This window comes from Larus michahellis, chromosome 10, assembly GCF_964199755.1.
Source record: "Larus michahellis chromosome 10, bLarMic1.1, whole genome shotgun sequence".
NCBI lineage: Eukaryota > Metazoa > Chordata > Aves > Charadriiformes > Laridae > Larus > Larus michahellis.
The window spans coordinates 614883-638161 of NC_133905.1; the positions used below are offsets into that span (position 1 = coordinate 614883).

Below are 23279 nucleotides of genomic sequence, written 5' to 3' on the forward strand. Positions count from 1 at the left end.
TAAGTATTTATTCTTTGTTAAGATTCTGTAACTTTGCTAAAGGCTGAAGAAAGTACCTGTGAAAGCTGATAGAGGAAAATCTGAATTGAAAGAAAATGTTGCCTGTTAGGTCCTGTTAACTCTTTAGTAATGAAATTTAATATCTAAGCACAGTGGCGTCTGATGAATTTTTAAGTAAATAAAAATGGTTGCACAATAGCTGGAATTTTAAACTACATTGTCTAAATTCCCCACTTCCCTGCTTAGACTAATTCAGGTGTTGTTGTGCATGTGGTCTAAATTGTAAAAATTTATTAATAGATGGATTTCTTACTGTGGCACATATTATACCTTGCAGATACTTGGTTACTTTGACTATGCTTTCACAGCCATCTTTACTGTTGAAATCCTGTTAAAGGTAATGCAATGTTAATTGATCCTTGTTAGCTCAAAAGCAGCTTTAGCAATAATGTTTGTAACTTTTTGTTTACCTTCCAGATCCTAGGGTATGCAGATTATGTCTTCACTAGTATGTTTACATTTGAGATCATTTTGAAGGTAACAGGTTTTTAAAGGAAGTTTGTTTAAAGGGATTTTCCTTGTGTGTCACCTGCCAAGAAAAGGCACTTGAAGTGTTCTTCGCCTTTTCTCTAAGCGATCAAAGCTAAACTTTTTTTAAACCAGAGGAGTTTTTTATTTGACAGTTCCTCATAGTTTTGATTGGTTATTTTTTACCATTGGATGCATGAAGAAGCTGATTTTTTTATCATTACATCAATTTAATAATCCATTTTTTACCCTTTTTAAACTTACAGTTGTCAGAAAAGGGAAAAATAACTCACTGCGCATGAGCTTTTCCTTCTCCTTGCTCTGGCATTTCCAAAAGAGATAATCAGTCTTTCAAGGAGGGAGCATGTAATTTCTCGTTTCTTTTGCTGAACTATGCTCACAGAGCTAAAATAGTAGATAACTATTTTCTTGCAATAGGACTTGCAAGATATCTTGCATTTATCTATCTGTATACTAAGATACTTTGCATTTATCTTGGGCATACATTTAAATACACAGAAACGCATAAATATGCTTGCTTAAATGTATTGCCCATGCATGAGTCAAAAATTGGCATTTTAATGTATGGTTTGTGTACTGATTATTAAGAATATCCATTGGGGTTACTCAGATTTTAGATGTATGAACCTTACCCTGGCAAAGCAGCCATATAGCTGAGGATTAGGTTCACATGTAAGAAAATGCTGAACAAAGAAATCAAAATTTTTGGTGGGAATTTGTGAAACATTTTTTCAGAAATTTACATGTGATTCCTGAAAGTTTCATGCTGTGCATATTCACCACGAGATTTTAGTTTGAGTAACCCTGATCTATACACTTGAACATTTCTGGTACACTAAAAATCTGTACATAAACTTTGCATTTCCAGTTGAGGATTATGCTTAACAAAAACTCTTCTCCCAGCTTTTGCTTATATTGCTGTGCATACTCTTCACAATGCAATTTATTAATACTAATTGTTGCAATATTTGGGCTGTTTACAAGATAAGCTGTACCGTAAGTAGCAGACTATTTTTATGCTTGCAAATATTCTCCCAGACTTGCGTTTATCCCCTTATTTCTCATTTCCAGCAGGGAGGAGCTTGCTATAGAATTGATTAACGTTGCAACATTTGTAGTATCCTCAAATAAATATACAGTTTTTTCGCTGCTAGAGAAAGGCCAAACTAAAGAACAAAGCACTGAAAAGAACTGCAGCATTAGATCAAATGAGTTCCCAACTCTGAATTTGAATGTTACCACTGTTTCTGCGGCAGAAGAGTCTGAAAACTTCCACATGCTCTGAACAGCAGGTTGTATAGTCCCTGCAGTTCCAGTTGTGTTTCTGTAGGATAAAGAAGAATTATAAAACATTGCATACAGAGGCGTAACTGGATGTGTTAAGAAGAGCGACATTCCTGCTAACTGCAAGATTCTGACACTGAGCAACTCGAGTTATTGAAGGGCAGTAGGAAGCACTAGATCTTGGACTGCTGAAATCTGGCATTGTGAAATATTACAAAGGAGCAAGGAGGCCCATCATAGCCATAAATGTTGATGCTCCTGACTCAGCTTTCTCCAGGAAGCTCTGCCCTGCAGTACATTCCTCTGTATTTATGAAGGAAAATAAAAAATGTACCATAAAAAATGTAATGGACAACCAGAACGCGACACACTTATGTATACAGTGCCTGCTTTACTAACATGTCTCAGACACTGGCTTTGCTTGCTTATGGCTGGAGTCCTCCACATCTTCCGTGCAGGGTTTTGCGCTGTGCTTTCCACAGTATCTGTCATTCAGAAGCTGCGTGTGTTGTGCAAGGAGTAAATTCAAGACTAGACCTGCAGTAACAGTAGCATTCCTTAGTTTCCAGGCAAAAAGTATATGAAACTGAAGTTAAGATAACTATAGGCAATATTATCAGCTGCAGCAAAGAAACTTGTCCAAAAAACAAGCATTAAAACGAAATAACTCTCAGCACGTGGAGAATCTCTCTGTACTCTGTTTTATTGACTGGTCTGCAGACATGGGTATTTCCACATTCTATGGTGTCGGGTGTGTGAATGAGGATATGAATAACAGAAAAGCTGCAGCATCAGTTTAAACCATTTAAGAATTCTCTCTTCTATAACCCCTACATGGTGTTCAAATCCAGTTTACCATTCTGTTTGGCAAACATTAAAATATCAGAGCAGAGGTCAGGTTAGGGCCTCGTGCTTTTAACCTCACCCCAGCTGTGCTAATCCCCCACCATTTAAACCAGTCCCCACTGGTGTGGAATCGCAGGCAGGAGGAAAAGAGCGGCTCCAGTGATGCCCCAGGTGCTCAGCTCAGAGACTGTCCTGCAGCATCTGTTCCGCTGTGTGACAGCGCGTGCAAAAGATGGAATGATTTGCTATAGAGAGTTGTAGTCAAATTGTTCCGCTGAGTTTTGTAGGGATTGAAATATGAGTCTCCATATAAAGATGAGGAGTTAGGTACTCCACCTGTATTTTCAGGTCAATGTATCCTTACTTTTGTCTTTACGTGAAACTTCTTGTGCTGCTAACTGATAACGTACTACACTGTAATGTGTGTTTGGTATTCAAGGTTATTTTAGTGTTCAGCTCCCACTGATTTTAATGGGTTTAGCCATACACTGTACAGCTGTAAGTGAAAAGAGGTAGGAATTTATTGGAAACTTTATAACATAGTTATGTTATCTCTCTCATGTCATGGCATAGGTTAAAGCTTTAGGATTTTTCTTCTTCTAGTTTTGAGGAGCATTTAGTATTTTCATCATGACAAAAGAAAGTTTAACCTGAGAAAGAGCTTCCAAGAAAAATGCGTCTTTTGTAGTTTCCATTCCTTTGCAGATATACAGCTTTCACTGATGCCCATGGTGTTCCATGCAAAAAGCCTGCAAATTTGTGCACATGAGTAGTGACGCAGTAGACTATGAGATGCCCGTTATCAGTCGGTAGCTCTGTTCTACATTGTGGAACAGTCTTGAAAGATGCAATAGGAGGAAAGGAAATAAAATCTTTTCACTCCGTCTTGAGGAACAGAACAGAAAGTAACAGGTTGAAAATGCACAGTCAATATCAGATGTTCTCTAGCTGGCATTGAGTTTTCCTACCTGTGGAGAGCAATCAGTAGCTGAGAGCGCTTCAAGAGGACCATAGGGCTGAAGAAATTAGAATCCATGTGCCTGAACTGACTACTAGGTATTTTTCAAAGATATCCTTATTTTAATTTCAAGTTTAGTTCCAATGTTTCCATCTTAATCCATAACTGTGGAAAAACCCATGCAAAATTCTACTCAAGTGCAGATTCTGGGCTTCTAATGGCTTAACTGGATTCCTCTGTGCATTTTTTTAACTGGTACTTTCAGTTACGGTAAGGGTCTAATTCATAGATTTAGGAGCCAAATTCCACTTTGTGATAGCTGAGAACATCTGCCCAGATTCTGTCTGCAGCCGTAATTAATAGTCTCTATCACTAGGTCCTAATGAAACGTGCAAACGATGCGTGCAGGTTCCTTCACAAGATGCCCTTGGTGTCCTTCTTTCATCTTAATCTAGGCACAGAAAGCCAAAAATGAAGAGAAAGTCCAATAAGGAGAGCAGTGTTTGGTATTCCCCAAAGACAAGCAAAACTTAGGGACCCTTGTGCACACGCAATACAAACCAATCTACGGGTTGTTTCAAGAGACCACCCATCGTCTTGGCGTGTCTCCTGTGAGCCAAAGGCAAATAGCAGTGTAATGTTGCCTTGTGCTGGTTCTGTACCAGATTTGACTCTCAGGCTTTTGCAATACACTTTCAGGTCTTTCAATTCTCAAGACAGTATGAATAATTAGGAGTCAGAATCTGGACCTTACTGTTTAGTAAGCATGGAAATTTTATGGTTCTTGCAGTCATTTTTCTAACAACAGCCAAATCAATTCAGTGTAATCAGCTCAGCCTAATCAGTTCTTACACAAAATATAACATTTGTTGATATCAGAAGCAATTAACGCATTTGCTGGTGTTGCTTGAGCAGAATTTTTATGACTTAAATGAAATATTTAATCTACACAGAGGGATTGTTTTATAGCTCAACTGCTTTTAGAAAATGAAATAACATTGTATGCATTCACACTCTAGGCAAGTGTCTTGTAAACAGCCTAAATGTGAATTTGAATAAATTGGAATATAGACTAAACACGTAACAATTCTATTTTTAGATGACAGCTTTTGGAGCATTCCTTCATAAAGGGTCCTTCTGCAGGAATTATTTTAATTTGCTGGATTTGCTGGTTGTGGGTGTTTCTCTGGTATCATTTGGTATTCAGTAAGTACTGTACTTACAATGTGAATGATTTATTTTTTGCTTTGGGGTTTTATGCTGAAATCAGTGTTCGGCTCCTTTTGTTCCGCTGTTGCGTGTGGGTGAGCAGTATCGGTGTTCAGGGTTGGGACTGGCAAGAGGTAGTGCTTTATATGGAGAGCGTTGTCACTCATTACTGATACGGGTTGGAAACAAATTACTGCTTCCCACTATTGCCAAGAGAACAAGGCAGAGCACCGTGACGCTGTATTGTATAACGAGTAATTCCTGAAGCTTCAGGAGGTTTATATACCCTCTTTTGTGCTATTGCCACATCTACAGTCTAGTTCTACAAGGTTGCTCTTTCAGCATTGACCTCCTGGGATATGTAACTTGACAGTATTTGAAGGGGAGAGGAGTTACTCAGGACTGTAAGTGGTAGTGAAGAGATTTTTTTTCCCTTTGTTTAGATCAGGCTTAAACATAATAAAAGAGTCGGAAGGTGCTTATTGATTCACTGAGCAGTCGTGCCACATTTCAAATCGCCTGTGAAACCCTTAGTGACTTAGAAAAGAGCAAGGGCTGGGTGTCAGTCAACTGCTTCCCACTTGGCGTTCTGCTCGTACTGGAATATCTGTTGCACAAGCTCTCAGTTTCACGATACGTGCTTTAACTGCTATTATTTCCTCAAAACGCAGTCCTAGCTACTTAAGCAAAAAAAGTGAGTTATTTGAGATCTTTTCATCTCCAGCGGGTTGGAAATTGAGGTATTCATTGATTTACAGGACTTCCACGCTGTCTTTGAAAGCGCTTGTCAACACTGAAAAATTCTTTGGGGACTATATTGCTCCTGACCAAAGTTAACTGCATTACAGTGTCAGACGAGCTGCTGAGCTGTTCGTTCCCAAGTTGCTCCAGAAATCAAAATGTTAGTTATGAGATTGATACTATTTTCTAATATTAATAAAGGATCAGTGAAGAAATACTTTAAAAAATCTTGTATATGTATCTTGAGACTACTTTGAAATTTCACGTATAAGGAAGTTGCAAGAACATTTTTATTCTTAGTAACAAAATCAGTTACCTTAAAAGTAACAGAATAACTTTTTTTTTCTCCCTAGATCAAGCGCTATCTCAGTTGTGAAGATCCTCAGAGTTTTAAGAGTCTTGAGGCCTCTAAGGGCAATAAACAGAGCAAAAGGACTTAAGGTGTTTATTTTTATTTTTTAAGTTGCATTTCCGTCGTCCTGATTCTTCAGTCCTGCCTCAGGTTAAAAATTCTCACAGAAGAAGAATTCATTGAGGAGTTCACCCGGCAACATAAATCAGTTCCTGATTCTTAAACATATTAGGCCAGATTCTGCCCACAGTTACACCAGTTTATGTGTGGAGGAACATCAGTGCTGTGGAGAGCAGATCTGGACTGTAATACTTTCTGTGAAGCACTATGCCAGAGCAATATTTTAATTGTTTTTCTAGAATGCTTATGTAATTTGTAATCAGTTGATGTTGATAGGTCTGTGTCAACAGACTGATAGACAAATTTAGAAAACAAGTTTAATTACGGCAGTAGTTATAATACTGACAACACAAAAATAGGAGTTTTAAAAAACACTCTGAATGTGATAAAATAGGCTTTTTACAGTATGTATTCTGTGATACTAATAAATTGTATTAAAATGTATTTTTTCTCTTTTTTTCCAGCATGTTGTTCAATGTGTCTTTGTGGCTATTAGAACTATTGGTAATATCATGATTGTTACGACTCTGCTGCAGTTCATGTTTGCTTGCATTGGAGTGCAGCTCTTCAAGGTGAGTAGACACGCTCAAAATGCACGCTGCATCGAGGAAAGCAAAGCCGAGCTGAATTCTTGGTGCCTTCTGCTGGAACTGGGTTGGTCCCGTTCTGAACCAGTCATAGGATAAATGTGTTTATTTTGCACATTCTGCATTTTGTCTTTTGTTTTTTTGTTTTGTGTATAGGGAAAATTCTACAGGTGCACCGATGAGGCAAAACAGAATCCTGAGGAATGCCGGTGAGAACATCTTTGATCTAAGAACGTCACATTATATTTTGAATAATTTAAACTGTAGCAGATAATGGGCAGGCATGTATCAGGCCATTTAGGTTTGTGTAAATTGGAATTATATTTTTAAGTACACCCGAAAACACAGGTTAGCAAGGAAATACTTCCCTTAGGGAAGGGAGTAAAATAAACTGTTTTGAATAGAGGCTATTTTGATATTTCACTAATGACAGATTGTTTCTTTCCCACAGAGGGATATACATCGTTTATAAAGATGGAGATGTTGATAATCCAATGGTCAAAGAGAGGGTCTGGCAAAATAGTGATTTCAACTTTGATAACGTTCTGTCTGCTATGATGGCCCTTTTTACAGTATCCACTTTTGAAGGCTGGCCAGCGTGAGTGAATTCTCCAAGTTTTCACAGCATTATTAAGATGGTTACATTTTCTGGAACAGTTCGTTATCATTTACCATGCCTTTTTTGGGCAACAAAGCAGTCTTAAGTGATGGTATAAGAACTTATTAATGGAGGAAGGAAAATACCCTACGACCCTTCTGAATCTGTGCACTTTTCCTGTATTTCTTCATTCACCTCAATCTATGAAGGGCAAACTTCTGTTACATTGTTTGATTCCTAACCTTTCAGATACTTTTGCTATAATGAACTATTCGTTAGCTCTAACAGAAGTAATCCTTTTAGATGTTTATCCGTGAATGCCCTTTAATTATCATATGAAAATTTTACCCCTTTGAGTAGAACTTTTACTACAAAATCAGGCAATAGTACACTACATAAAAAGGCCCAGGAAGAGCAAACTTCTACCACTCACTGTTTCCCTAAATGAGAAAAGTCTTAGAGGATAGCTTTATGGGCGGGGAGGGGTTGGGGGGGTGGTGGTGTAAAAAATACAACCATCTGGTCATTACCCTGATTCTGTTGGAAAAAAGTATGTAACATTGTGTGGTGTCATTCCTCTGGTTTCAATATGCTTGTAAGCACTGTCAGTAACTAGGAAAAGATAACAATAAACAGCAGACAATTTCTGAAATCTCTGAGTCTACGTATTTTACTCTTTTGCCATTTTAATGCTAATGAAGATAAAATTTTGTTTGTTTTTCAGGCTGCTGTACAAAGCCATTGACTCAAATGGCGAGAATGTAGGACCTGTATACAACTATAGAGTGGAGATCTCCATTTTTTTCATTATCTATATCATCATTATTGCTTTCTTTATGATGAACATATTTGTTGGTTTTGTGATTGTTACATTCCAAGAACAGGGAGAACAAGAGTATAAGAACTGTGAGCTGGACAAAAATCAGGTTAAAACTAATAATAAACTCTTAACTTTTGGAAGTATTCTTTTTTATTTATGCATGAAGAGCTTGCTTTCTGCTTTGGGTCAGAAGAGGGCACCAAACACATGTCTTAGTAAAGAAATGGAAGTAGTACATACTGTCAGCTTATATTCAGGTCATTGTATCTTCCTCTGTAAGCCAAATGTATCGGTCTTTTTGTTGTGAAAGGTGTTACATTAAGCTTGTAGCTTCTTAGTGTCTCACTGGTGTCACATTAAGAAGAATACAGCACTTGCCAGATTATGCATAGGCAGAGGTAGATTTTACAATAAGAACAGGAAAATAAATTTTGTGTTCTGAATAGTCTTGAAAGTGTTCAAAACGTTCTACTCCCCGCCCCTGCTCCCACCAGTTATTTAGAAATTCACAGGAGATATTCAGTTTCAAATTAAAAAAAAAAAAATCTGTCCCTTTTTCCTGTTTCGTCCTTTGACTGAGAAACTCATCAGTTACCAGTGATGATTTCCAGGTACTTTAGCCAGCATTCATTCTGCATTTTGTGCCCTGTCAGTCAGCTCTTAGAAGCATTCTTCGAAAGGCAAGTGGAAGGCCCAGCCTACGTGAAGATTTCAGGCACTAATAAAGTAGGAGATGAAGCCATGATGTTCGTACATATATGACATGATTTTGCTGGGCAATTTAACCAAACTTTTACGAGTAACTCTTCCTCGGTCTTTATTTTGCAGGCTCTAGGGTTTTATGCTATGCAGTTACACTGGTTGTTGAAAACTTAGTAAAGACAAAACATGACTTAGAGGTGAATTAATAGTCATGCTACATACTATATATATACATACATATAGTCGGCGATATACTACTGCATATAAAAGGTATACAGGTGAAACACTTCAGAATTTCTGTGAGCATTATTTGAGTCTTTGTATGTGGCTGAGTGGTGTATATGATGAGGTACAGTTGTAAATAATCAAGTGAGGATTGGTAAGCTTCTTGATTACTTTATTAACACTTAATAATAAAACACGCTATATCAGGTAGATAGACTGCCTATTTTTAAGACTTAGATGTAACAATTTGCACTTATTAATTATATTATCAGTTGATTAACTGTTTGGTATAGTCTGACAGTTTTTGATGTATTTGCTTTTACAGCGTCAGTGTGTAGAATATGCCTTGAAGGCACGTCCTCTTCGTAGATATATTCCAAAAAATCCTTACCAGTACAAGTTCTGGTATGTGGTGAATTCCACTGGATTTGAATACATCATGTTTGTCCTCATCATGCTGAACACACTTTGCTTGGCTATGCAGGTAAGAAAACCAGAAGCTCTTTGGAAGCTATTGGCATAAATTGCAGGGAAGGAATACGTGATATGCCTTTCATTTGTGGCAACCTATATTTGTTTTATGACGTGAAAATTAAAAAAAAGCACCTCTGATCTGTGACATGTTCTAATCTGTTCATCAGTTCCCTGAAGTAAAATTGTTTAAAACAGCTTCATGTTGATAAAGTTCTTCCTAACCTAATCAAGCTCTTTGAGCTTTATTTTGTACCTGCAGTGTAATTTAATGTATATTGCATGCGTATGTTCCCAAGATAATCCATGTGCAAGAAAATCTGGGGAGAACATCAAAGTCTAATTTTGTTAGCAAACATTTCTGTCAACGCCTTAGACTCTTGTATGTAATGTATTCTTTCATGCAGTGCCTTCCAGCATTACTTCACCTCTGTGTAGCTTCTGTACTCCTTCTGGGTTCATTTTGTACATGTACTACTCCATATTTGGTTGGATTGGACTGGATGATCTCTAAAGGTCCCTTCCAACCCAAACCATTTTGATATTTCTATTCTCTGTGTCTGTATCTTCTTCAGAAGTTTAAAAACTTAATATATGGAGCAACTCTAGTTTTGTGTGATAATGCAAACGTTACACAAACATATTTTCATATATTAGCTGTATATCTCTATATACCTGTGTGTATTTTTGCATGTGGGGTTTTTTTGCTCTGTATATATATTTTTGTTTTCCTAATTTTTCTATATTATGTATGCAGTTCTTTGCCAACTGCTTCTCTTATCTACTTTTCCAGATTGTCTCTTTCTTTTCCCTGGTACTTCAGATTTTGATAAGAAAAGGAATGGTTCAAATTCAGTTTACAAAACCATTCCATTTTTTTCAGTAAACTTGCATGCACTGTATCCTCTTAAAAATGCCGCTCCTACACAATGTATGTTACCCTGTGACTAACACACTGCAGGCTTTTCTAAGCAGGTGTGACACAAGTTTATGTAATTTTAAAACCTAGCACAAAAGACTTGGGAAAATGCTGTTGTCCTTTTTTGAGGGAACAGTTTTCTTCCCAAAACCATTTCTCTGGAGATTTCCTTAGGATGTAGAGGAATGACAGTTTTGTTCCACTTAATGCCTAAACACATTAGATTTAAAAAACTCCATTCTTGACCAGAGATACTCCACTAGTCTTGCATGTATATTTTCCTGTGCTGCGTTTTTGCCAGTTTTGTCTTAGGCTGCCTTATTTTCACTTACTGCTTTAAAGCCTTTACTTCTAAAAGTCTTGTATTTTTCATTCACAGCACTATGGACAGTCTAAGATCTTTAATGATGCAATGGACATTATGAATATGGTTTTCACAGGAGTGTTTACTGTTGAAATGGTTTTGAAACTGATTGCATTCAAACCCAAGGTAAGTTTTAGATATGATTTAATTAGGTCATCACCGCAGGAATTAAATGTAACGTAAGTTTCACATTAGCTATGTATTATTCAAAGAACAAAAAGAACCCACATTTCCCGCGTTTCTTAATCAGTGAAATCATAATAGAAATGTTAATCTTATAATACTTACATACGTAACTCCAGGAAATGAAATACAGATGTCAGAAAAAATATTACAAGGTGGTTGATGAGATCTGGAATATTTTGAGGTAACGAAAATGTCCCTCTGTAAATCGGATAAATCATTTCCTATTACAAGCATTACCACTTCTTCTATTCGTGGTAATACATTCATAACTTTACACTAAATTTATCTCCAGTAAAGACCGGTATGTTCTGTTAGATTTCCTCTTCTGAAATGCAAAATTCTTTCTTTACTGCATAAAATATAGCCAAGTACTACAAACATACGCATAAATAATTTACATATTCAATAGTCTCTTTAGATTTTCATGTTTTCAGTTATACAAACACACTGTTTGGTAGAGGGCCCCACAGCGAGCAGTTGAGCCTTAAAGGGACACTGTCAAAATGAATAATGCAGACACATTTTCAAAAGTAGATTTGCAAGAGAAACTGATTACTATAATGACTAATTGTAAAAAATCAGACTGTGACAGTTAATGCAGTCTTTTTGTTCAGTTCTCATACTCCATTTATGACAGTGCAAAAGTCAGTAATGAAAAACTAAACTAAATTTTGTTTTGAGTACAATAAAATCAATATTTATTCTGGGCTTATATCTATGTAAGTAAGTAAAGGGTGGTCGCTTATTATATATGGAATTTGCAAAAAGCCAGTCATGCCATTTGAAGTTTACTGATCTCACCACCAAAGGCTGGTACTTCTCATTTTCCATTGGCCTTCTTTTAAAGTAATCAGGATATCTGCATCTGCAGCTGGCTGTGAGCTGTGCCCTTTCTTGGTGTTCAGTAACGAACTGAACGACTGTAGGCTGTGTGGGCCATCTTAATTCTTGCTTTAAACAAGACAGCTCTGACACTGGGAGCATCAAAGTCATGGCTGCCCAGAGCTCAGCATGGAGGATATGGAGAGCTCTTTCCAACTTTTCAGGCTATTTATTCAGCTTGCATTTAGTCATGAGCTACTTGATTCAAAGCTTGTATTTGCCTGCAAAAGTAAAGAAATTATCCATCACTTGAGGTCTGGTGTTGAAATGTGAAGTGTGGAGTTCAGGGTGAATGCTTACCCACTCCCGTAGTCTCGCTCTGCACCGTCCAGTCCATTGTACATTTCTAATGAATTTATTTGTATTTTCGTGTCACCTACCTTATTTAAATGCTAAGGATTTCACATTCAGAATAACACAATATGAGGCCCCAGAGGAGGTAGCTCAGATATGTGGACCCACAGTGTCATGAGTATGCTGATTGTGTTTCCTGACTCATATTTCCTGTTCTATATCCGTGTTTCACACTGAAGTTTCAGAAGACTTTGCTGTATTTTATCATCTGCTCTTTGAAGGAAGACTGTGAATCCTTGTGTGGTTCTCCATGCACTTGTGACTGTAGTCAGAAGTAGCACCTAATGCAAAACATAGCGGGCTGATCATGAGCATGTAGATCACAGTGCTCCACTTGTGTTACGGGCTTCCTGCTCGCTATCAAATGCAATGCCTTAATGCTGGTCTCTCAGACTTCGTACAGTTTGAGTTCGAACTCTGTTGCAACATGCTCTCTGTCTGATCAGATGCTTTTACTGTGAGAGATCCCTGGATCTGAACCCTGAGAGTTTGAAGGGCAAACACTGCCAATGAAAGGTCCTCATTTCCTGAATCTTCTTCCCCCATAGATGCAAAACACCTTAAACTTGTTAATTAGCAGCACGAGGTTAAAGGGCCATGGTATTTATCAGACTTTTGGCAGAGATTATTTAGCAAGAAGGGAGTTAAATATCTTTAAGGTTGTTCCTGTTATTCTTTGAAGATTGTAACTTTTTAAATTCTCAGAGTCTTTAACAGAACACCTATTGGCAACATGTATTACATAGTTCATTAATAATTGCAAATCAGTCAGCAGTCTTAAGCAGAATGTGAATGTCTTTTAGTAATCTAAATTTTAAACTAGATACGTGCATAAACAACAATGAATTGCTTTAACTCATACTAAGATTTAATAATAGTAGGAACAATCTGAAACCTACTTTAATGTTTTGCTTTAGGGTCCGTGAGGAAAGACTGATTCATTTCCTCAATGTTTGTGTCACTGGTGGGTTCCTTAGTCTACTCTGGCAGAATGGATAGCTTTATTTATTAATTTTGTGCATTAAAAAAATTATTTCAAAGATGCTCAAAGCAGCAAATAAGAACTCCATTACTCACCCTGTAAAAATAAGAATAGATAAAAACATGTTCGTTTTTCTCATCTGCTTGACAGTGTCCCCTTAAAACGTTGACAAAAATAATGTGAAAACTGTGATCTTTTGATTCTGCTGGTCGTGCAAACTTAAGGCTACTATAAATTATTGATACTCTTACTATGATATTGTGTTGTTTAAAACCAAGGTACTGCAGACTGCCCTCCATCTCTGAAATCTGTAAAACTTGGGTAAGCGATAGATATCACGGGGGATGCTGAGTGTCTGGCACGCTTCTTGCGTGGGAGATTGGAGCACAGAGTACTTTGGAGAATGAGGCCCTAAACTTCCCAACAGAGTACTAAAAGCACTAAAATGTGGTAGATCTGTAGAAACATATTTTGCTGTTAATTCGCTATGCCTACATATTCCCCAGGAGTTGTGATTTTATCCTTCAGCATTTCTCAATGAACCAATTTTTGTAATGTAAGTTAAAAGAGCAGGCCTTTTTGCTTCACATTGTTCTTCACATTTGCTAAAACCTGTTACTTAGCATGGTTTAGTACAGTACAAAACAAAATACAGCTATGAAATCTGAAATAATACATCAACACATACTGTATGTACGGCTTCATGACAGCTAGCTGTTACTTAAACTTGTAATGATTTTCCATGTCGTTTTACATCAGATTTTTGTAAGAAAAAAGGAAAGATGGCTAGTAAGTGAATTGATCTTGGGTCATTGCAGTGGTGAAAACAACTTATTTGCATGATGTTTATTTGCTGTGACTTGTCCATTCCTCCCTTTTCCAAAACCATCTTTATTTTCTCTTAGTTTTTTTTGTTTATTTGTTTGCTTTTGCTTTACATATTACTTTGAACAATATTTGTCTATACTGATGGAAAAGGTTTCATAAAATAAATAAACGTGTAAAGTATTTTTGCTGTATTGAATCAAAATGTGAATTTGTTATTTCAGTGCCTTATATTGTAGCATGTCTGGTAAAGTCACTTTTTCTATAGTTGAAATGAAACTTTATTTGGAGGATCTTTGTTCGGTTCCCATTGTTGTAGAGGAAGATGGATAGCGCAGCTCTTGATCGTGCTGATTATCTGTTTGCTGTTTGCCAATAGTCTCTTATTTTATGTATGTATATAAACACCGCTATTTTAAAATCAAGAAGATACTTCTTTTAAATAAGAGAGTTAAGGAATGTGAATGATCAGGAAGAATATTATGACAGTAGCTCCCCTTCTTTAGTTGGCAGCTGCTAATTTCTTCAGGATTATAAATTTCAGTATCATTGAGGTGGTTCATCATGGTATTTAGTAGAAACTTTGGGAATGGCCGCTTCTCGTGAAGCGGGATGAGTAAGGAAGGAGCAATAGGGAATTGTGCAGAAGCTCCCAGAAATGGATGCGTTTGTTCAGGAGGCCAAATCCATGAACACTGGCTTTTGCCCCAAAACTGGAATTGATGATTAATCCCAAAGAACCAAAGCACGTGGCACAAAGGGCTGTAGTGATAATCATACTCTGATCTCGTTTCCTCTTACAGCCCCTTCCTTAAATAAGGAAATGATTATAGTAATTTATGTTTTAAAAGGGAGTAGCATTAGAAACATAATGGGGCTTTCCTGCCTCTGCTCAGTGCTGGCTCTCCTGGAATACGCTGTAGAGACGTCGTCTTCTGTAGCAGCTCTCTCATAGTCTCCAAGAGCAACTTTCTACGTCAAACTAGCTTTTATCCAAATAGTAATGCACCCGAGTGTAACCTTTGAACAGTTTAAAATATTGAGAAAAAAAATTGTCCAATTCTAAAAAATTTTGTAGCTGATTTTGCTTTTCTGTGGTAACAACACATGTAACGGCTTAAACTACTCAGCTAAAACATTATCTTATAGTGAACAGTGTAATAATAACTGTAACTAGACATAAGGTTAAATCAGCACATTTGTCATTTTAAACTTTTTGCTAAATTTATTTTTTAGAGCTTCAACGGTGGCTGACAAGTTATTATTTTTAAATTAATTACCAGGAAAGCAGAATGTACCTGTACAAAATGTATATTTCAGCCTTTGTCATGTATTGCACGTTCCTTAGTCATGGTTGGCTGATAAATTAATATATCTGAGAAAAAGGGCAAGTTCAGTAAATCTTGCAGTTCTGAATTTCTGTAATAACTAGGCAAGATCCACATATTGCAGGAAAGCTACATATCTTGTCTCCTTAGGCTTGCCTTCACCAGGATAATACATCTCAATTCGTTCCCAGTGACAGACTGATCCTGGAACCTACCTCAGGGTTTCTTCTGAAATACCTTTTTACTCAAACAGGCAGTTTTGATACCGATAGACAGTTGATGGTACGATAGCACTTTATAACCGTTTGCCGCAGTGTACCAGTAACATACACATAGGGAACATATTAAAGCCATAAAATGTCAGAAGGGTAACTAAGCAATTTATGAAAATTAATTTTCAGGCATTGGCCTGGCTGCATTAAAAGCATTAAGAAATTGTGCCCCGAGTGCAAATGTAGTGTGAGTTCCTACGTTAAACCTAGTTTATGACTAAAGATTGTCGGTTCTCTAATATTTATGCACAGTTCGGCATTAAAAATTGTGCATGATTAACCAGTGATGAGCTTTGACCCTTTGAATATTTTTACCAGTCACTTAGGTAGAACTGCCAGAAAGTCATTAGTGTTGAGGAGGTTTTGGTTGGCTTGGTCTTGTAGAAACGTTATTCAAGGGATTTTGTCGTGCTTGTTAGGGTATACATGTTAGAAGTTTTCAGCCTTGCTAGAGGTCCAACAGCAGTTTTGGATGATGGCTTGCTTGCCAACGTTGTGCTTATACGATGGTGTATCCTGCATGTGTACTGCGTGTGTGTGCGCGTGTGTGTCTGTCTGTGTGTGTGTCTGTACGTGTATATATATATAAAGTATATATATACACACACATGCACATATATGTTGCTTTTCCTTCAGTAGGCAATATTGTTTGTTTTGTTTTGTTTTCTCATTAGACCACAGGTTTTGTTTAACTAATTTCTGTTTATGCAAAACTAAACAGAAGTATGCAAATATTTGACATTTCATGTGTAATCACAAACGTTTGCACCCTGCCTGCTCTGTTCAGGGCTATTTTAGTGATGCCTGGAATACGTTTGACTCCCTCATCGTTATTGGCAGCATAGTAGACGTCGTTCTCAGTGAAGCTGATGTGAGTATACCCCAGCTTACTTTCCCCAGTCCCTACTTCTCTTTCTCTGTCTCCCCACTATTTCCATCATCTGGACAAGTCACAGATTTTGATCTGATGTTTCTAAAGTTTGCGTACAGACCAGTCGTAGGTCAATTATGTTGATATGGGAAATAAATAGCCTTTTTTTCTACCAATTTTTTTGAGCTATGAAAGGGAAAGATTAGATTGTATAATGGTACATCAGAGAAGCCTAGAGTGTTTCTGTGTTATAACACTGTCCTTTTCTTCTCTTTTTCTGTTTGTGTTTTTCTCTTGCTCTCTTTCTGCTGAATGCTTGTCCTAACAGCACTATTTCACTGATGCATGGAACACTTTTGATGCCTTAATTGTTGTTGGTAGCGTCGTTGATATTGCTATAACAGAAGTTAATGTAAGTAGCAACTGTTCATGCACTAAAAAGTAATTGCTGTCATCAGGAAATACAGAAAATGTAAACTTTATCCACCCAAATCCTTTTTTAGAAAACTATGTTTTATCCTGGAATCAAAGACTGAAACATTGATACAGATGTTTGTTCAAGCTGTTATTATAAATCTATACACCCGTATAGTTGCATATGAACGCAGCATAGTGAGAGAATGAGAATTGTATTTTTCTATATATGTACAGAAAATTTTTAAAACATTTTACATATAAAAAGAGAATTAAGTTACTATTCTACTTGAAGCCCAGTGATTTTTGTAGGTAGTTTGACCCAGATAATTCAAGATACTGTAAATTGTTTCAGTGGCTCAGTTTAACAAATAATGATTTATTTTTTTTTTTTCTGTGGGAGGTCGGGTTTTTAGAGTGATGTTAGCATTCATATCTCATGAGGTAGCAGAAGAAGACGACAAAGAGAAAGTAAGGCTTTCCATGCTGAGGAAGATAGAATGTTTATTTTTTCCTATTCCTTTTGCTTTTCCTATCCTGCAGTAGGTATTTTGAAATTCGAATTACTCTTAAAGTACTTGGAAAAAATCAATCTTTTCACCAAAATTTTGACTGATGGCCGTTACACATACAGGTGTTTGGACAACAGAAAGATCCCCTTCTAAGGGAAAAATAAGGAAATACTGATTTTTGCCTGTTTTCTATCTGACTTGCTGGTTTTAACAAGGAAAGCTGTGTCACAAAAACGATAAATGAAAGATAACAAAACACATACCAGTTCTGTAGCAGATATGCAAGTGCTTCTCTGTGGTGGTTTGGCCGGATTGGCCAACCAGAATGACAGATGGGCCCCCCCTCCAGAGAGAGGAGAGGAAGAGATCAGGAGATTTACAAGTTTAGAAAAAGAAACAAACTACTTCAATGAAAATAATAATAAATAAGAGAATAGTAAATAATAATAATAAAAATAAAAGGTATACAATATATACAAAACTGTATCCAGCTCCCAGGATGACGATCGCGTCACCAGCAGACACAGGGAAAGTCCCAGACTGGAGTCAGCGACGGACAGGAGCTGAATTCCAGATCTGGAGTCAGGAGTGCTCGGATCGGGATCAAAGGCACACGAACAGACAGGGTCCTCCTCAGACGTCGGCCATTGAAGAAAGAGACTTGACTTTTCGACCCCTCAGCTTTTATACTGAGCGCGATGCAGATGGGATGGAATACCCCCTTGGTCAGTTTGGGATCACCTGTCCCCTCTGCTCCTCCCTGCAGGTGGGACCCCTCTACGCTTCTCTGCTTCCAACCATCTAACGGGGCAAATAGCGGTTAGCTGACCTTGGTTGTTACAGCAATAAGTATAAGCAAGAGCCTCTGTGCGCACCATTCCTTGGTGTAATCAGGTCTTATCACTCTGAGAGTGACCAGTGTCTGAACAATATGCTGTTAATTTCAGACTTTAGTCAGTTAGAAGAGGCCCAGCTAAAAAGTAAAATTACAAATCAGAAAATTGGTTCTGTTTTACCTCAAACCAGGACATTCCCATACTTATATGTTTCTTTGTTTAACTAGTCAAAATAAAATCTCAGAGGAAAGTGCCCCTTCCCTCTAATGCTTTTCGAGATATCAAAAATGGAGACTGAGGAAGGTGAGGCTTGGATCCAACCCAGCCACTGAAAATGCTTGGGGAGCACAGACTCAAGCAACTGAACATGAGCCAGCAGTGTGCCCAGGTGGCCAAGAGGGCCCATGCCATCCTGGCTTGTATTAGAACTAGTGTGACCAGCAGAAGGAGGGAGGGGATTGTCCCCCTGTACTCAGCACTGGTGAGGCCACCCCTTGAGCACTGTGTCCAGTTCTGGGCACCTCAATATGAGAGAGATCTCGAGGTGCTGGAGCGAGTGCGGAGGAGGGCAGCGAAGCTGGTGAAGGGCCTGGAGAATAAATCTGATGAGGAGCGACTGAAGGAGCTGGGACTGTTTAGTTTGAGGAAGAGGAGGCTGCGGGGAGACCTCATCACTCTCTACAACTACTTGAAAGGACGCTGTAGAGAGGTTGGTGCTGGTCTCTTCTCACAGGTCATTAGCGATAGAACAAGAGGGAATGGGTTCGAGCTGCAGCAGGGTGGGTTTAGGCTGGACATTAGGAAAAAATTCTTCCCAGAAAGAGTGGTCAGACACTGGAATAGGCTGCCCAGGGAGGTGGTGGAGTCACTATCCCTGGATGTGTTTAAGACTCGTTTAGATGTGGTGTTGGGGGATATGGTGTAGGGGAGAACTTTGTAGAGTGGGGTTGATGGTTGGACTCGATGATCCCAAGGGTCTTTTCCAACCTGAATGATTCTGTGATTCTGTGACTCAGTAGGTGGGTTTAGTGTTCCACCTGCTGAAGATCTTGGCTGTGTGTGATTCTGAGAACTAAGTTATCCAGAAATACCCATGATGCAGGAGATCACCATCGTTCACATATTTTCCCTGTAGCACAGAACAGATTAATGAGAGGAAGCTGTAGATATAAAGAGTTCCTTGGTGTTCTTTGAAGATATTTAGCTTGCATGTTTTTCTACAGCAGTCACAGTTTATGAGCTGGTGGATAACATTACTTTTTTTCTTAAATTTGTTTTAGTAAGCTACTTGCTAGACATCTTTTTTGCCCCAGCGCATTTCATTACTTACCCAAATGGTTTCTTTTCAGTAGGGATATTTAATATGCATCATCCTAAATTTGAATAAACACTCTGCAGTGGTGAGTATTTAAGTTGCAATATCTCTATCATCTTTTGGGGAAGAAAATCCATCCTGTGGCTATTGTTGCCATTTGATTGAAACAGTTTTTTAGAGAAAACACATTTTAAAATTTATTTTCCAAAGTCATTCATGTCAGGAACCCAATTCTTAGGATCACACTCCTCCAGTGAATAGCAGAAGTGATACCCTTTACTCCATTTAGACAGTACCTTGGTTTTGTAACTGTGAATACCAGGATAATAAAGGTGCCCAGGAACATGGAATAGAAACTGTATTTGAAAAAACTGTGATCTGTTCTGGGCATTCCAGGATGAGGGAAAAAAAAAAAAAAGAAAGAATTCCCAAGTAAGATCTGTCTAGAAGACAGTTTTTGGCTTTCAGTGCATTGTTCATATCAGCAAACCACCTACTAGGAGCTTGGATTTTTCATGCTTATCTTGATTGAGGCCCTGGTTTGATGAGGATTTCTTCTGGCATCTCCGTGAAGCTTAAGCAGTCTTCGCCCACGGCCCCCCTTACCCCCGTAGCAATGCGAGCTGTGCTTCCACAAGAGTTTGGGGACTTCACAGTTGGCTGGATGAGGTGCTGAGCTCAAAGTATTGGCAAAAGTGTGGGCTGCGGTATGGCAGAGAAGAGCGGACAAGGCTGCTGCCAAAGGAAATGCTTCTTACGCTGCGCCCATACAGGTCACCCTTGGGAGCATGGCACAGCATTGGCACAGGCAGCATCAATTAGTGGCAGTAGCTGCTGTTGAGAAACAGTGATGTACGTAGTTTTTAATCTGCTTTGGTTCTAGTCTAGTTGGAAAGCATAGTAATATCTTTTATAAAGGCATTTCAACCAAATATAGAAAAGAAATGTATTCTTTCATAATTTTTTTAAGATGGCAGAATACAGAGCATACACAGAGTCTATTAGCCCTCATCAAAGACTTCAGATTTCTTTACAAAGCTGCAAATTCTATACTGCCATCTCAAAGAGTAAAGACAATCAAAATAATTTTAAGGCTGATTCACTTGAAAATTCCTTCCTGATGTTATGTTAAACTATGAGACTCTCCTGACGGACTGCATTACTGGACAGAACAATGGAGGAGTGATGTGATGACGCGTGAGCAGAAGGAGCTTAGTCTGACCCTTAGGTCTCAGGTTGATTTTGCTCAGTTCTCAGCGAGCGATGGATCGTTCTGTCTGAGCTGAAGGAACCCAAGCTGACTCAGAGGGTCATCAGCACAGGACTGCATTGTCCCGTTGAGACGTTTCTCAAAGTATAACTACAGTTCATGGAGCAGACTTTTATAAGCTGCCTCTGTTTTGGTTTTGGAATTTGTTTGTTTGTTTTTGTTCGGGTTTTTTTCCAGAAAAGTTTGGATTTAGACTTTCAGCTCAAGTATTTACAATTTACACGCTATTTCCATTCACAGTAGTACTGGTGTGGATGAGCGTAAAACTGAGGAGCATAAAAAGATGAATTATTTAGAATAGCTTTCCTTAATAACTGCAAAATGTACTTGTTTGTGAAGAGATTGAAAAAATAGCTCAAATATACTTCTGTGACCACAGACCCTGTATTTAACCCCGTGTTTCACACTGTATGGACAGGGTTAATTTGACAGCATTACTTGTAACTGGTCACTGCTGAGCTTTCAGCTGAGAAGAACACTGGCATTTCAGCAATTCACACAGTTGTCTTGAAAATATTCTGGAGATACTTTTCTCCAGGAAAAGTACCCACCACAGTCAACAACTAGCACTGTCATTTCTTAGTTCTTCATGCTATACTCACGAGAGAAAAAAGGCTCATCTTTGATGTCATCTAGTACCGCACAGTGCACTGTTTGTGTACTAAGTATTGTCTGTTTGTGGTCTTTTCCACTTCGTTGTGCTTTGTTTGTGAACGTCATTAATGTATTCCAGTTTCAATATATTTCTGGGCTTGATTTCCCATTTGCAACACGAAACAGTGAATACTGCAGAGTGTCTAGGGAAATTTCTTGGATTCTTCTTACTTGTTTTGATTCTACTGAATTATTTGTACTTCATTAGTTTTGTGTTAATTTATGTGATCCAAATTCAGTATTTTAAAATATTTTTCATAATGTTTTTTTGGCATTCTGAATGGTGCCATTCCACCTGTCCCTTTTAATCTAACACTGATAGTGATCCTGGGAAGTCAAGAGCTCTGCTGAGGTGCTAACAAGACTTTGTTTTCAATGGGATTTCAACCACGATTGAAATGGCGCCTGTGAAAATTCCCACTATAGAAACTTCTGAAACTGAGAAAGCTCAGCCTTGTTTGAGGGGTGAACTGACACCGTGTAAATCGCTAGCACTAATGTAAGATCAGATCTTGGTGCAGCTGAAACTGCATGAGTACAGCCATCTTAATTGATCAATGTAAAAGGTGACTTGAAAGAATATGAATACCTAAAATAATGTACTCAGCACGAACTAAACATTCTTATAGTTTTGCATATATAATTTCCTCATGCTGTGGAAACATCATTGGCGTCATTCTGATGGTCTAGCTGTGTGCACTCAGACTAATTCCAAAGGCCAGCAAGTGTATAGTGTATAACATGCTTGTGTCCGACCTACTTTTTCCAAGAGAGTGGACATTCTAGTTACATATCACCTTGATTTTGGTATTAAATTCTGGAAATTAAATGTCTTCACTTTATTTTGTTGTTCCTTTTCTCATTTTTTTAATGTTTTATAATAATGTATATGGTGCCCTGAGGTTGATTCTTCTGATCCAGTAACCTCTTTTTCACATATAATACAGGAGATTACTGTGCTTTGAAAATTTCTGGTGCCTGTGGAAATCAATGTTTAATGAGTTCAGCAATTTACAGGACTGCTCAGCATCCTCAAGGACTGGATCAGTGACCAACTGCAGAAATGAACCACCTCAGAGCAACATATATTTTGGCAATACACTATTTTCTATGATTGTTTTTTTTATTTTCTCTGTGATTTAATATCCCTTCCTTTAATCAGTTCTTTTATGAACCTAATTGGTTTTTATGTTCATTTTATTTTTAGAAATTTTTAGAGGCAAGTATATATAAGTAAATATACATGGTATAGCAACAAAAAAAAATAAAAACACTACTAAAACCTATATAATTACTATTGGGTTTTGTGACCTTTTGTTTTAAAATCTTCACATGACACACAAGATCTTGTGTGGTCATGAAAATGGTTCCTTTTCAGTTGAAAAAGCCAAAGTGATGATTGTGAGACACCAGATGTGGTCAGTCCCTTCTGGGAGGTGGACGTATATAACGTAAGACAATGAGAGAGAAATAAATTGCAAATAAATTTGGAATAAATGGGTACGTTCTTACACGGCAATAACAGACAAGTTTCAATCTGGCCTGATAGAAATTTTGTCAGCTAAGAAACCATTTGTATGACCAGCACTGGATGACTTAGAGGCATGATCACGTTGTTACAGTAGTATTTACAAACGTATTAATTCACATTTTTTATTTAAGTTTCTTTTATCATTCATGTTCTGCCAAAATGTCAAGAAAGTTATGGAGAGTTCACGTTCTTCTTTTGTGCAAATGCTTAGTGCAGTCCCTATGGGACTAATTTTATGCTTGAAGTTAAGGAAAATTCGAGTTCTTTGCGGCAATAGGCCTTAAAGGAAGAGCATTGGTATC

General features: G+C 37.8%; 1 protein-coding gene across 7 annotated transcripts in view; it reads left to right on the forward strand.

The window, feature by feature from the left end:
* CACNA1D (calcium voltage-gated channel subunit alpha1 D) overlaps positions 1-23279 on the forward strand; it is a 201981-nt gene that overhangs the window by 134400 nt on the left and 44302 nt on the right. For 4 of the 7 annotated variants that reach the window (XM_074603344.1, XM_074603345.1, XM_074603350.1 and 1 more), the window contains 11 exons: positions 338-397; positions 4737-4843; positions 5941-6028; positions 6524-6631; positions 6803-6855; positions 7098-7244; positions 7969-8170; positions 9317-9475; positions 10761-10871; positions 16362-16445; positions 16774-16857. In XM_074603344.1, the coding sequence (XP_074459445.1) occupies positions 338-397; positions 4737-4843; positions 5941-6028; positions 6524-6631; positions 6803-6855; positions 7098-7244; positions 7969-8170; positions 9317-9475; positions 10761-10871; positions 16362-16445; positions 16774-16857 (1203 nt within the window). The remainder of the gene's footprint in view (positions 1-337; positions 398-4736; positions 4844-5940; positions 6029-6523; positions 6632-6802; positions 6856-7097; positions 7245-7968; positions 8171-9316; positions 9476-10760; positions 10872-16361; positions 16446-16773; positions 16858-23279) is intronic. The other 3 variants (XM_074603349.1, XM_074603348.1, XM_074603347.1) reach the window with 2 other exon arrangements.